Below are 12,512 nucleotides of genomic sequence, written 5' to 3' on the forward strand. Positions count from 1 at the left end.
ATATTTGCTAGTGTCAGAAGGGTCACACCAGAGACGATAGAGTCCTCTAAGTGGTACAAACGGTAGCTGGTCTGCATCAGGGCTTCTGAAATGTCCCACCGTGGGAACAAGTTCAGAAATGTTGGTCTCTTCCCATGGGACCAAAGTTTATTAAATCATACTGTTTCTATTTATGATGATGGAGCATAATAAAATTGGACCTAGTATTTAGTCCAGACACACTGAATCAAAAGCCAGGAACATGCTGTATGTACTGATCTGCTAACATATTTGAATGTGGGATCAATATGTGTAATCATCTAAGACTGCTTTGGGAAAAAAAAATGGGTTGAAGGAGACAAGATAGAGACAGATGACCACACCAGAGGAGCATAAAGGGTTAAGTGAGATGGAAGCCACAGCCAATCAAGGCCAACCCATCTCCAATAGACAACAGTCCAAAGAACTGCAAAAGGAGGAGGTTTCTGCCACAGTGCTCCTCTCTCTTCTCGCACCACACACTTACTGCAACATGGTCACTCTGGTTAGTGATGTCCATTGAGCTTCAAGGAGAAGAGTGGAAAAAGACACTGAAAGGCAGTTCTCATGACTTGAGAAATAACCGTAGAAAGACTGATGGGGCACCAGAGAAGAAGAAAAGAGTTTAACTTTGGGATACAAGTTCCTTCAACACAACCTGAGGAGGATAAAATGATCTGAGAGTGTGTGGAAAGTCGCATTTAACCCTGTTTAAGTCGACAGTAGAAAAGACGTTATGTTGTGTGCACAGGGAATTGGTGCCTTGGCTCTTTTACACTGTGCAATAACAGTGACTGCATTGGTAAGTCTACTCTATTTATCCTGAGTATTTGGGTTATTGAGCTATTGATTATTTAATTGATTGATTGGATTAAATGACTATTATTTTCTCTTCATATATTTATTATTTCTTTGTTTCAAATACATTTTCCCACTCTACTGGTAAAAAAGTTTGTTTTTGCTTGGCTTTTACTTTCAGTCTCTACAAATAACCAGAAATGAAGCATGAATATTATCAATACTTTACTACAGTACAGTACAGTAATACTACAGTTTTATACTTAGTCCAAATATAATTTCAAGTGTGCCTTTTCAGAACAGATCTTGTTTGACTGAAATAATAATAATTTCTTATATTTGTGCTGAAGGGTTGTTGAGCATGTGATGTTCTTTGGGTTAAAATGAACATAGCAGCAAGTAAATTCTGTCTCTTAGTCAAGTGTCTTAAAAGGACCGTTTTTATGTTCAAAATTTAAACTTTTCGCACAGTAGCATCATATCTTACACTTTATCATGACAGTGAGTCAGAAATAACACCCCCTCCCCTACTGCAGCACTTTGGGCCAAATATAGAAAGTTTCATGTATCTGTGACTTTCTTTGAGCGCTTGAATTCTGGACATAGATTTATTTTGTACTTTGGAAAAAATGCCAGCTATTCACCAGCAAGACGACCCATAGATGGGTGGTGTAATTTTCTACTTTTTTAACAAATGAGATGATGTGGGATAACTTTTTTAACGGTTTTGTCTACGGATTTTTAATTTTTGAATATATCTATAATGTAGTTTATTTCCAAATGTAATGAAACATCAAATCAGATGGTGTACAATATCAATGCAATATTAGAAACAACTGAAGTAAAAGTTTGAGTGTAATACCACTCTTGAAAAGCCAATTAAATCATTAGACCTCTACAATTGTGGGGTCTTTGCAGCAGAAACTCTTAAAAAGCAACAACAACAAAAATATCTAACTAGTACCCAATAATTAATAAGTAAATCAAAAATAAAATAAAGGACATTTAGTAAATTTACCTGCAAAATTTTATGTCAAAGTAGGAATATTATTCTGAAAAAAGTAGGGGATTAGAAAAGCAGCACACACACACACACACACACACACACACACACACACACACACACACACACACACGAACATCCTCTGAAAAGGCATGTGAGATTTTGACTGCCTGAGACAAAAACCTGTAAAAACGAACCAACAAAACTTACAAACCATCACACCAACTCAGCGGCAGCAGCAGCAACAGAAGCAGCAGTGAAACCAAAACAACAGCCCTTAATCTCCACCATCAGAAATCACCTGGTCTGCTTCACCTCACAAACCTCCATCAGCTCAGCTCTCTTTAACCTTTCACCCACTGAAGCAGCTCACTCTCAACACCGTTGCCTCTGAGCATTTTCTCTTCATCTTCCCCGGGTCGATCCCAAGTGTCGACGTCAGGCAGACTTACAACCTCCCGCTCAGTCAGCCAGAAAATCACTTTACATGAGGCAGAGGCCTGAGAGAGCAAATTCAATTATGACACAAAGGTGAGGGGTTGTTTAAGACTAATTGTTTTGGTAACACTCCCTGTCCATCAGCAGAATTCACTCCTGTTCAAAGAAAAAGTGAATGACTTGTCTGAATTGACCTTCATGTATTGAATTATGCTGCATGTCGATGTACTGTGGTTTCTGAGGATGTTTTGCTGAGGCGCAGGTGAAGGACTTGAATATCATCAATAATCAACATGTGTTTAAATGGGATAATCCAGATACACACACAGATACTGTATATACACACTATAAGCAATTCCATCACAGCCACAGTCCACTATACAACAACAAGTGGTTTTAGCTGTTCAACATGTCTGTATTGACTTTGGCTGAGAATTCCCTCCCAAAACAAATCCCTGTTGGAAATGATAGCCGTTCAGCATTCTGAGTGCTTCAATACTAGAAACACTGTACACCCATTGGCAGTTTATTTTAATGGCCTCTGCCAAGAATGTTAGTTATCACATATCCATCAATATAAATTGTTCCACTTGGGCTTTAGTCTGTTTGACAAGAGTGAAAAGTTTTGTTTAGCTTGCGAGAAAGACAGCTGTGAGAGGCTGGAAGAAGTATACTTGAGATCCTTTATTTAAGTAAGAGAAGGCTACCAATTCCACAATTTAAAAAAATATCAAAACCATACAAAAGAAAAGAAAGAAAAAGAAAAAGAAATTACTTACGTTTGTACTGATAATACTTAACTAAAAGTAGGCCTACATGTATTATTAGCAAAATGTAAGCCAATAAAGTGTCAAAAGTAAAAGTTCAGAGTCTGCAGAAACTGGACCCTGTAACTGACATAATCATATTCTAAACAAGTAGATTTTTAAATGCTTTTTAGCCACGCTACCAGCATGACTTTAAGGTCTGTCGCTCAGGCCACCATTTTAAAATATGATGTATACTGTATGTCACTACAGTCAAAAAAAATGAATGGTTTTCCCATCAGCCTCAGTTATAATTTGTGATTTTAGCATGCTAACATGCTAAAATAAAATGGTAAACATGGTAAATATTATACCTGCTCGGCGTCAGCATGTTAGCATTGTCATTGTGAGCATGTTAGCATGTCAATGTTAGCATTTAGCTCAAAGCATTGCTGTGTAAACATTTTCGACAATTCTGTAATCTTTGTGAAGTATTGAATGATTTTTGGGCCTCTGACATTTACTTAAATGAAGTGACTGGAGAATATTTCACTCATTGGTGAAATTGCTCACAACTTTTAGACATCTGAAAGTGGGTGAGTTTACACGTATTTTTTGTAAAGAGATTGGTGGCCACTGGTTTAATCTTTAACAATACAATTTATTTAACAATGTAAAATCTGAGTAAATTGAGACAAAAGTAACCTGTCAAAAAAATATGGAAGTGCAAAAAGTACATTTCCCTCCATATTGTAGTAGAAGTATAATGCACATGCAGATGTAAAGTGCAAGTACCTCAGAATTGTATTTAAATATTGCTTTAATGGCAAAATTAAAGTCACAGAAGCAAACTAATGTCTCTGGATGTTGTTTTTCCCCTGGACCCAACTTTTGCTTTCTTTCTTTTTCTTTGTTAGTACCTTTTTCTGTCTCATCACTGCTCTCTCACCGTCCTGCTCTGTCTGGCAAAGCGTTCTCATGTGAGTTCTCTAGTTGACTCACTGCTAGTTTTGCTGTTCTGTTGTGAAATGTACCCAGGAACACAAAGTTTCTTGTGTGGGCTAGCTCTCACCAGCTCAACCAAGGTCCTGAGGACAAGGCCCCCGTGTGGCCAAAGGCAGGAAAAGGGGTTGGCGGGGTATCATCACATACCGCACCCTCACACAACTATTTCACAACACCTGGAGGCAGCACATCGGATCCTTGGGAGTGTTTGTGGTTGATAGATTGCCCTAGTTGGAAAGAGACTTCAGAGAGATTTTTATTAGGAAACTTTTAATGTCTGTGGGCACTTTAACAGACAAATCAGTGTGAGGATGAAAGCTGCTCAGATGAGCTGAAGTTGCTCTTTAGGCTTGGCCAAATAACAAAAACCCCAGTCAGACCCCTGAAGATACATTATAGCCAATTTGTGCTTGTTAGTAAATGAGATCCATCTTAAAAGAATCATGCCTCTAACGACTTTAGTTGTTTTAAAGCATTTATTACCAACATTGGTACTTTACAGGTAAAAGGTCAGTACTGGGAATATATCTATCATTCCCAATGGGTTGGTATTTTTAAATTTTAGATGTATTCATTTTGCCTGGTTTGTTTGCATGGTAAGAAATTCAAGTGGCAGAGTTTGTAATGCAGTTTAAGTAAATGAATGGAAATTAACGACTGCCTGGAAGGTAGGAATACACCTGAAGTCTAAAGCTGCACAGCATGCTGAGCATGAACAGAGCTAAAACTTACTAATGCTCTATACTAAGAGGTTAGAACTTGTTCCTAGCAGATACATGATGTGATTTATGATGCTCATTGTTTTTCCAATGTTGCAAATCAGGTCATTTACCTGCTGTGTACCATCTATACTACTATAAAAAGTTTGATGCATCCATACACACTGCTGCAGGCAGTTGGAAACTGCATTTCTATTCCCTGCCGTAAACAGTAAATCAAAAACTTGCCTGCTTGAATTCCACATATGGCACAATGTGGCATATATCATACATATTTGTCTTAAAAAGTTGACACCTCTCTCTCTTCTACAGATAGACTCTGATGATGTCATCACACGAGACGAGCAGATCTACGTTCTGATTGGTGCTCATGCCAGGTGTGAGAGGGAAATCCAGGCACAAATGGCCCTGGTTAAAGGTTTGTGTGCTGCTATACTGATGATTTTACCCATCAGACACAAGGACAGGACAGAGCTCAGTTTTGTGTGGTTTGAGTCGAGTTTGATCCCAGCATGTGTCACTCAGCAGCTCTGTTGTTGTGTCAAAACACTGAACTTCGTGATGATCAGCTTGTAGTCATGACACATCATCTATCTGTTAACCTTCACTCCAGATAAAAAGTCATCACTGGGAATATGTTGAGTATACTGACCGGGCTGAAAGGTTTTCCCCCCTTTCAAAATATTCAAAAGCTCTCCCTATTAAGCAAGTAAGGAGCTTTACAAAGTGTACACAGTTGTCAGGTCAGTGAGTGCATGTCCAAATATATAATCAGAATCTGATGATTTATTCAGGATCAGATATAAAAACCCAGCCAATATCCTGCTGTCTAGCTGTGATTACAGAGTTGAATGTAGGTGCAGACAATAGCGGGACATTTTTCACTGAGCATGTGATGTAGAAGCTGATGACAGCGTTTCCAGGTCTGTGGATTCAATTTTATAAGATGGAGCCCCAGTTGGAGGATCAGTAAGGCAGAGGAGAGGCACAGTGAGCAGCCGTGGTCTTGTGGTCTGCGTTTCGTCGAAAATTCGATGAGAGGATAGAAGTTTCCCCCAGTTTCCGAGCCTTTATGCTAAGCTAAGCTAACTAGCTGCCGCCTTCAGCTTAGTGGACAGACGTGTGAGTGGTTTCAATCTTCTCATCTAAGCCTCTGCAAAAAAGTTAGTTCTTTCTCCCAAAATGTGGAATTACATATGATGCAAATATACACTAGATTGTATTTGGTGTCAGAAGATCCCCAATTATCACATGATCAGGAGCGCTACTTTTGACAGAGCCATGTTTGGGCCTCTGGGCCTGTTCAGGCCCTGATCCATGTAGACTGTATGGATGGACCTCCACTTGGTGCAAAATGGCTGACATCTGTTCGCTTTTATTTGTGAAGACGGTGACTGCATCCCAGAGTGGGACGGGATCATCTGCTGGCCACAGAGCAGAGCGGGTCAGCTGATCTCAGTGCTGTGTCCAGAGTACATCTACGACTTCAACCACCGAGGTAGGGGAGCGCAACAGTCCTCGCGAGAGACACGAACACGAATATGTGAGCTTTGTCCTGATGGAGTAAAAGCACTGGTGTTTTTTTGTTTTGTTTTTTAGTTTCAAATATTCATCTTGTTAAATATTCAAAAGAATGAGCACGAGGAAGATTAGATGTCTTTTATATCACAGACTGTTGTTTTGTGTTCTGCACCCGTGTGGCCCAGGGCGAGCCTACCGCCAGTGTGATGCATCAGGAAACTGGGAGCAGGTGTCCAGTATCAACCGCACTTGGGCTAATTACACAGAGTGCACCACATATTTGACCTCCAACCACAGGAGCCAGGAGGAGGTGTGTACATGCGCATTTGTCCAGATGTGTATGTGGACTGTGTGCGATCTGGTGCATGGTTGAACCTGTTTACACTAGTCTGGGCATCAAAGACTTTTCAAGCTGCAGTTTGTAGATGCCTTTACCGCAACAGTATTTTCTCACAGGCTAGTTAAGGCGGACTGACTGTATTCCTCCATAAAATAATGAACAGTTGCCACGCACAGATTGTTGTACTGGCAGTATTATAGGGTGTTAGTCTGAATCCTGCAAATGTGTTACATGGATAATGATTTTTTTTTTCCAGAAATATGCAGAAAAATCATGCTCTGCTGTTTAGCACCATCATTTCTGGTGTCTGTTGCATCTCTACGCATCTGCACACTCTGAGTATGTTTTTGTTTTGTTTCAGAAGGTGTTTGAGAGACTCCATCTCATGTACACTGTCGGCTATTCCATTTCTCTCGCGTCGCTGTTGGTGGCAGTCTCCATACTCTGCTATTTCAAGTAAGAAACAGAAAACCGAGAAACATGATCCATAACTCCACCTTAGAATAATTACCATCAATAGTCAGTTTCCCCCATCTGCAAAATAATGTACAACTGAAAGTTTTTATCAATAAAACTGAGAAGAGATCATTAGTATTGCATTCATAAGCCCCTGAAAGAGGCATAAAAATATAATGTAATAAATTTCATTAATTTCATTCTAACTTCTCTCTCTCACACACTCACACACTCACACACACACTTGCAGGCGCCTCCACTGCACACGCAATTACATTCACATTCACCTCTTCACCTCCTTCATATGCCGAGCAGTCAGCATTTTCGTGAAGGACGCTGTGCTCTACTCCATATCTGATGACAGTAAGGTTGAGCCTGAGTTCACTGACCAGAAGCCCCATATGGTAAACCATATGTTTTATTTTTACATTCATTACCATTTATCCATAGTTTCCAGAATTTCATGGTCCCGTTTAAAAGCCTCGTTGACCCTCCTGTTTCGTGTCCTCAGGCCGGTTGTAAAGTTGCTGTCACTCTCTTCTTGTACTTCCTGGCGACCAATCACTACTGGATCCTGGTCGAGGGGTTGTACCTACATAGCCTCATCTTCATGGCTTTCCTCTCTGACAAGAACTACCTGTGGGCCCTCACCATCATCGGGTGGGGTAAGCGGCATTGGAGCAGGCTACTCTGCTGTCCCATATGGAGCTGAAGGTGAATTATCTCACTGCCAATTTCTCCACTTTTTCCCCTCTCTGCGCTCATTTTAGGCGTTCCGGCTGTGTTTGTGTCCATTTGGGTCAGTGCACGAGCATCACTGGCAGACACCCAGTGAGTCATGCGATGCGTTTATGTGTCTAGTATTAACATGACACCTGTATCGCAGATGCTCATTTGAACTCTTCTATCTCTGCTTTCAGATGTTGGGACATCAGTGCCGGAAACCTGAAGTGGATCTATCAAGTTCCCATTCTGGCGGCCATTGTTGTAAGAAAACAGAATTGACATTTAAATACTGTTAAAGGATATTTGACTATTAGTTTGGTCTCTCTGCTCCTGCAGGTCAATTTCCTCCTATTCGTCAACATAATCCGAGTATTGGCCTCCAAACTGTGGGAAACCAACACTGGTAAATTGGATCCTCGCCAGCAGTACCGGTAACTGTTCATTTAACCCTCTAAGAACGGTAACAAGAAAAAGCCTGATTGTTATTCTGACTACATTTCACATCCTCTTAGAATAAAATTGCCCAAACATGAAATCACTACACCAATGCTTCTGCTCTTTAACGACAGGAAGCTGCTCAAGTCTACATTGGTCCTCATGCCTTTGTTTGGAGTTCACTACATGGTGTTCATGGCTCTCCCCTACACTGAGGTCACCGGGCTGCTGTGGCAGGTGCAAATGCATTACGAGATGTTCTTCAACTCTTCCCAGGTCAGAATACACATTCAGATGCACATCATCCTTTTAGGTACCAGAATACAGTTACTTATTCAGGATTTAGATACATTTACAAATTACTATCCTCCCCTACACTGATGATTAAACACTTGTGTGGCTGTACGTCTTTTGAACGTAACCTGTATTTCCTCTCTCCAGGGCTTCTTTGTTGCATTTATCTACTGTTTCTGCAATGGGGAGGTAATGAAGCCATAATTTACTTTTTAACAATAAACTCTTTCCCCAGGTAAAACGTAACTGTCTGTTTGTCTCCTTCCTCCTGTTCTCAGGTGCAGGCGGAGGTAAAGAAGGCGTGGTTGAGACGCAGCCTCGCTCTGGACCTCAAACAGAAAGCCAGGATGACCAGCAGCGGCGGTGGAGGCAGCTGCTACTACGGCGGCATGATGTCACACACCACCACGCACAGTGTCAGCTTGTCTGCTGCGCATCCCAGGGCGCTTTCCTTCACTGGGGGTGTGGTGGGATCAGCTGGAGCTGCCGGTGGCGGCTCAGGGGTCAGGCCGCCACGCCACACCTCGCTCCACCCACAAAGCAACCTGCCCGGATATGTGCCTGGTGATACTGAGACCTCAGGAGTGTTCGCCAGACATGTCAGGACCAGTAAGGCAAATCATGACTCCAAAGGTCATGGAGCGCCTTCAACCCCTGGAGCAGAAGATCCAGACAGCTCCTTATCTCTGAAAGAGCTGGAGACCATCTTGTGATTGTCTTGGTATTGTATGTAGGTCAGACGTGGTGTGAGTCAGACTGGTCATACAAAATCCTTCATGTTGATTTGCATTTGCAAACACAGAGCTGGTGCTCTACCAAAGCGGAAATCTCAAGGATTTACTTGCACTGAGCTGTTTTTGTTGAGCTCAAGAATGAACTTTCGATCTCAGCTTCAACGAGAATGAACTGAAAGTGAAGAAATTTGAACATTTACAACCCCATGACAGCTGCTGAGGAAGATTGTGTCATATGATCGAAAGATGCAGACCTTGTGGTTTTCGGTGGATTTCGGCAGGAGTAGAAACAAATTTCAAATTAGCAAAATGACACCAAAGGCCCAAAAAACGATTGCGTTATATAACGTGGTCTGTGATGCTTTATGTTTTACTATAACCTCAATTTTCTCATGAATATCATATGAGTCTATTTAATTTCTCAGTGTAAATGAATTGTACATTATGTTTTATGTTTTCAATTGACGTAAAAGAAATGTGAAATAAATAAATGAAACTGAATAATCTGTGACGATGTGATGCTGCAGACAATTCAGGAAAGTCAAAGGACAGACCTGGATGTTCAGCCGGTGAGATCTTTTTGGTGATTTTTCTCCCTCTTCACATCTTTCCTGTGTTGGATTTTCCAGGCAAGACTGGCTGACCTAGTTCAAACTGCACTTATATGTGTGCGTGTGTGTATATGTGTGTGCGTGTGTATGTGTGTATGTGTGTGAGTGAGTGTGGCTGTGTGTGTGTGAGCAGCCACTGTCTCTGAATCTGCTGTAGTGATCCTCCCTTTTCCAAATATTGACCTTTAGGTACCAGCCACACATCTATGATGGAGGAAACATTATGAATATCATTCCAGTAGTTAGCCTGACATGCTAACTGTCCCAATTTGATTATTTTTAACATTTAGTCAGGCCCGGACAGGTAGCGACTCCCTCTGCACCTTTGCTGTTTTGTCCACTGCTGTCTACTCAGCCCCGTCAGACGGGACCCTGAGGGCTAATACACAAACCTTTTGCCCCTCGCAGGCCAAACCCAAAATCCTTTTACCGTCTAACCTCTGCCCTGAATGCCTTCACAACACCGTCCAGAATTTCACACACTCCCCTCGGGCCTCGGGCCTCGGAGCAAGAAGCACCTGAGCTGTTTGTAGACCTTGAGCGTGAGTGACAAACCTGCAGCACAAGCCAGCAGTATTCACAGGATCAACAGGCAGGAAAGTGTGCTTGTAAATATTTTAGGACTGTTTAGGTGTCCAGATTGCTGTTCTGTGTTTATATGATATGTACAGTGTAAGATAGCTATGATAATTTAATATATGTTTTGGGAGTTATGCCTTGAGAATTTAAATAAAGTGAATTGAACTGAACTAAAGATAAAGGAAATAATTTATTCACTTCTAAGCTCTGTGTGTAAAAAGCTTTGTTTGTTGTTTCAGGTTGAAAAAAAAGTCCATGCAAACATTTACAACATAAACACACATAATACAACACGTTAATTAATGTTGGCTATCTAAAGTAATAAAATATACATTTTCTTTCATTCTCCCTGAAATGTCAAACTTATTCTTCATTGCAAACATGCACCAAACTTTAAGGCAGTTAGTTACTTATTGTAACAATCAGCAGGGGGACATTAGTTACAACAGATGTGTCACCAACGTTACTGGAAGCCCAGAACAAGGAGAAAAACTTGCACTTGGCAGTCTCTAATTATTGTGGCGGTGCAACACTAAATTACTGGCCTGTCTCTTCAGGTGATTGCAGAAGCTACTGAAGGTCTGTCCCCTGTTGCAAAAATGAAAATGTCCTCCATGATTGCTTCAACTTGAAAAGTCAAATTAGATTTAGTGGAAGTTGAACCAGTTATCTAGCAATAGTATGCGTGTGTGTACGTGTGTGTGTCTGTTCCTATAAGCACGTATGAAATGAAACCGCTAACAAACGTGGTCACTGTTAGAAATGAAAAAATAATTCTCAATTATTATGGAACTTAGTGTTTTTTTCTTCTGGGGTATTACTGTGACACTGAAGGAGGTGAGGTTAGTTAGACATTTCACAGCTCTGACATTCTCAAAACAGGAATATGAAGCATGGACACATATGGAGCACCAGACACAGATATGCATGAGTGATTACTCCTCCACCAGGACAAAAAAAAAAAAAAAAGACACAACCCCCACCCAACAACGTATTGCGGCAACCAGCTGTCAGTTCATTAGAGGGGAAAAGATTTGGGACCAAAGTGTCTCCATTAGCTTTGTATGGCACTTTGTAGCTGATTCACTTCACCTTGGTTCAGGCTCCAGATACACAGCAAACAGTCTCTTCTGGCAGCGGGCGGAGGAAAGAGAAGAGAGGGAGGAGAATGAAGAAGAGGCTGATCGGAAATTACAGAGGCAAGATATGATCCAGCATGATGACTGCAGCAGTGGTGCTGATGATATCACCCTTATTGTACTGTAAACCCATTTTCAGAAGCTGAAGTTTCTGTCATAGCATACAGTAGAATCACAATGCGCACAGGTACAGAAAGATCTGTGATGGACGGATACACATGATGGTCATAAAATATAGGTGCGTTTATTGTTTCTTCAAGAGAAAACGTGCATTGAAAATAAAAATAGTTGAATATATGCAGGGCAGTATATTATTTCTTTTTATTTACAACATATGATTATACAGCACATATATTTTTGATAAATATAGAATAAAAAAGTCTGTATATGCTGTAAGAAATACTTTTTACATTTTAAAAATAGCAGTTATAGTAAAATCATCTTATTCCACACAGTATCATATGTGCTGTATCACCTTATTCTAACTATTTACCGTTGCTATATAATGTTTGACAAGGCTCAGGGTTTTTATGGCTGCTCCTTTTCATTTAATTGAAATTGTCAAATTGTTGTCTGCGTCATTTTATACATATTTCCCCAAAAATTTCATCCTGACATCTTTGGTATCCTTGGAAACTTTAGGATGCTTACAACACTTTAAATTTGAGGCTTTAATGTTTGATATACATATGATACATAAATGACATATAGTTTTTTGGACTACATGTATGTCAGTATATTGGATATTTATCTATGGGGAATATATCTCGTTTGCACAACAACTTCAGTCATAGACATATTACAGCCACGTTTAAAGCTGTAAAGGTGTAACCTACATGTCACTGAAGCTGCTGAGATGATGCGTCATGTTCAGTCTGCATGATGCGAGATGATCCAATAACGTCATGATGAGGTCAAAAAAGAGGCGGAGAGAGGGAGAGAGAGGAAGA

At 40.6% G+C, this 12,512-nt stretch overlaps 1 protein-coding gene across 2 annotated transcripts; it reads left to right on the plus strand.

Moving 5' to 3' along the window:
• Nucleotides 1-397: 397 nt before the first annotated feature.
• On the plus strand, nucleotides 398-10,573 carry pth3r (parathyroid hormone 3 receptor). 2 transcript variants are annotated; one of them, XM_056366760.1, is made up of 13 exons: nucleotides 398-820; nucleotides 5,040-5,145; nucleotides 6,115-6,225; nucleotides 6,434-6,558; nucleotides 6,950-7,044; nucleotides 7,295-7,448; nucleotides 7,556-7,709; nucleotides 7,815-7,875; nucleotides 7,965-8,031; nucleotides 8,107-8,201; nucleotides 8,340-8,481; nucleotides 8,647-8,688; nucleotides 8,778-10,573. In XM_056366760.1, the coding sequence occupies exons 1-13, from the start codon at nucleotides 755-757 to the stop codon at nucleotides 9,210-9,212; spliced, it is 1,653 nt and encodes a 550-aa protein (XP_056222735.1). In that variant the 5' UTR covers nucleotides 398-754; the 3' UTR covers nucleotides 9,213-10,573. The 2 variants fall into 2 exon arrangements, with proteins under 2 accessions (XP_056222735.1, XP_056222736.1); XM_056366761.1 differs by having other exon boundaries at nucleotides 6,953-7,044.
• Nucleotides 10,574-12,512: the final 1,939 nt, after the last annotated feature.

The sequence above is a fragment of the Seriola aureovittata genome, chromosome 21, assembly GCF_021018895.1.
Source record: "Seriola aureovittata isolate HTS-2021-v1 ecotype China chromosome 21, ASM2101889v1, whole genome shotgun sequence".
Taxonomy (NCBI): domain Eukaryota; kingdom Metazoa; phylum Chordata; class Actinopteri; order Carangiformes; family Carangidae; genus Seriola; species Seriola aureovittata.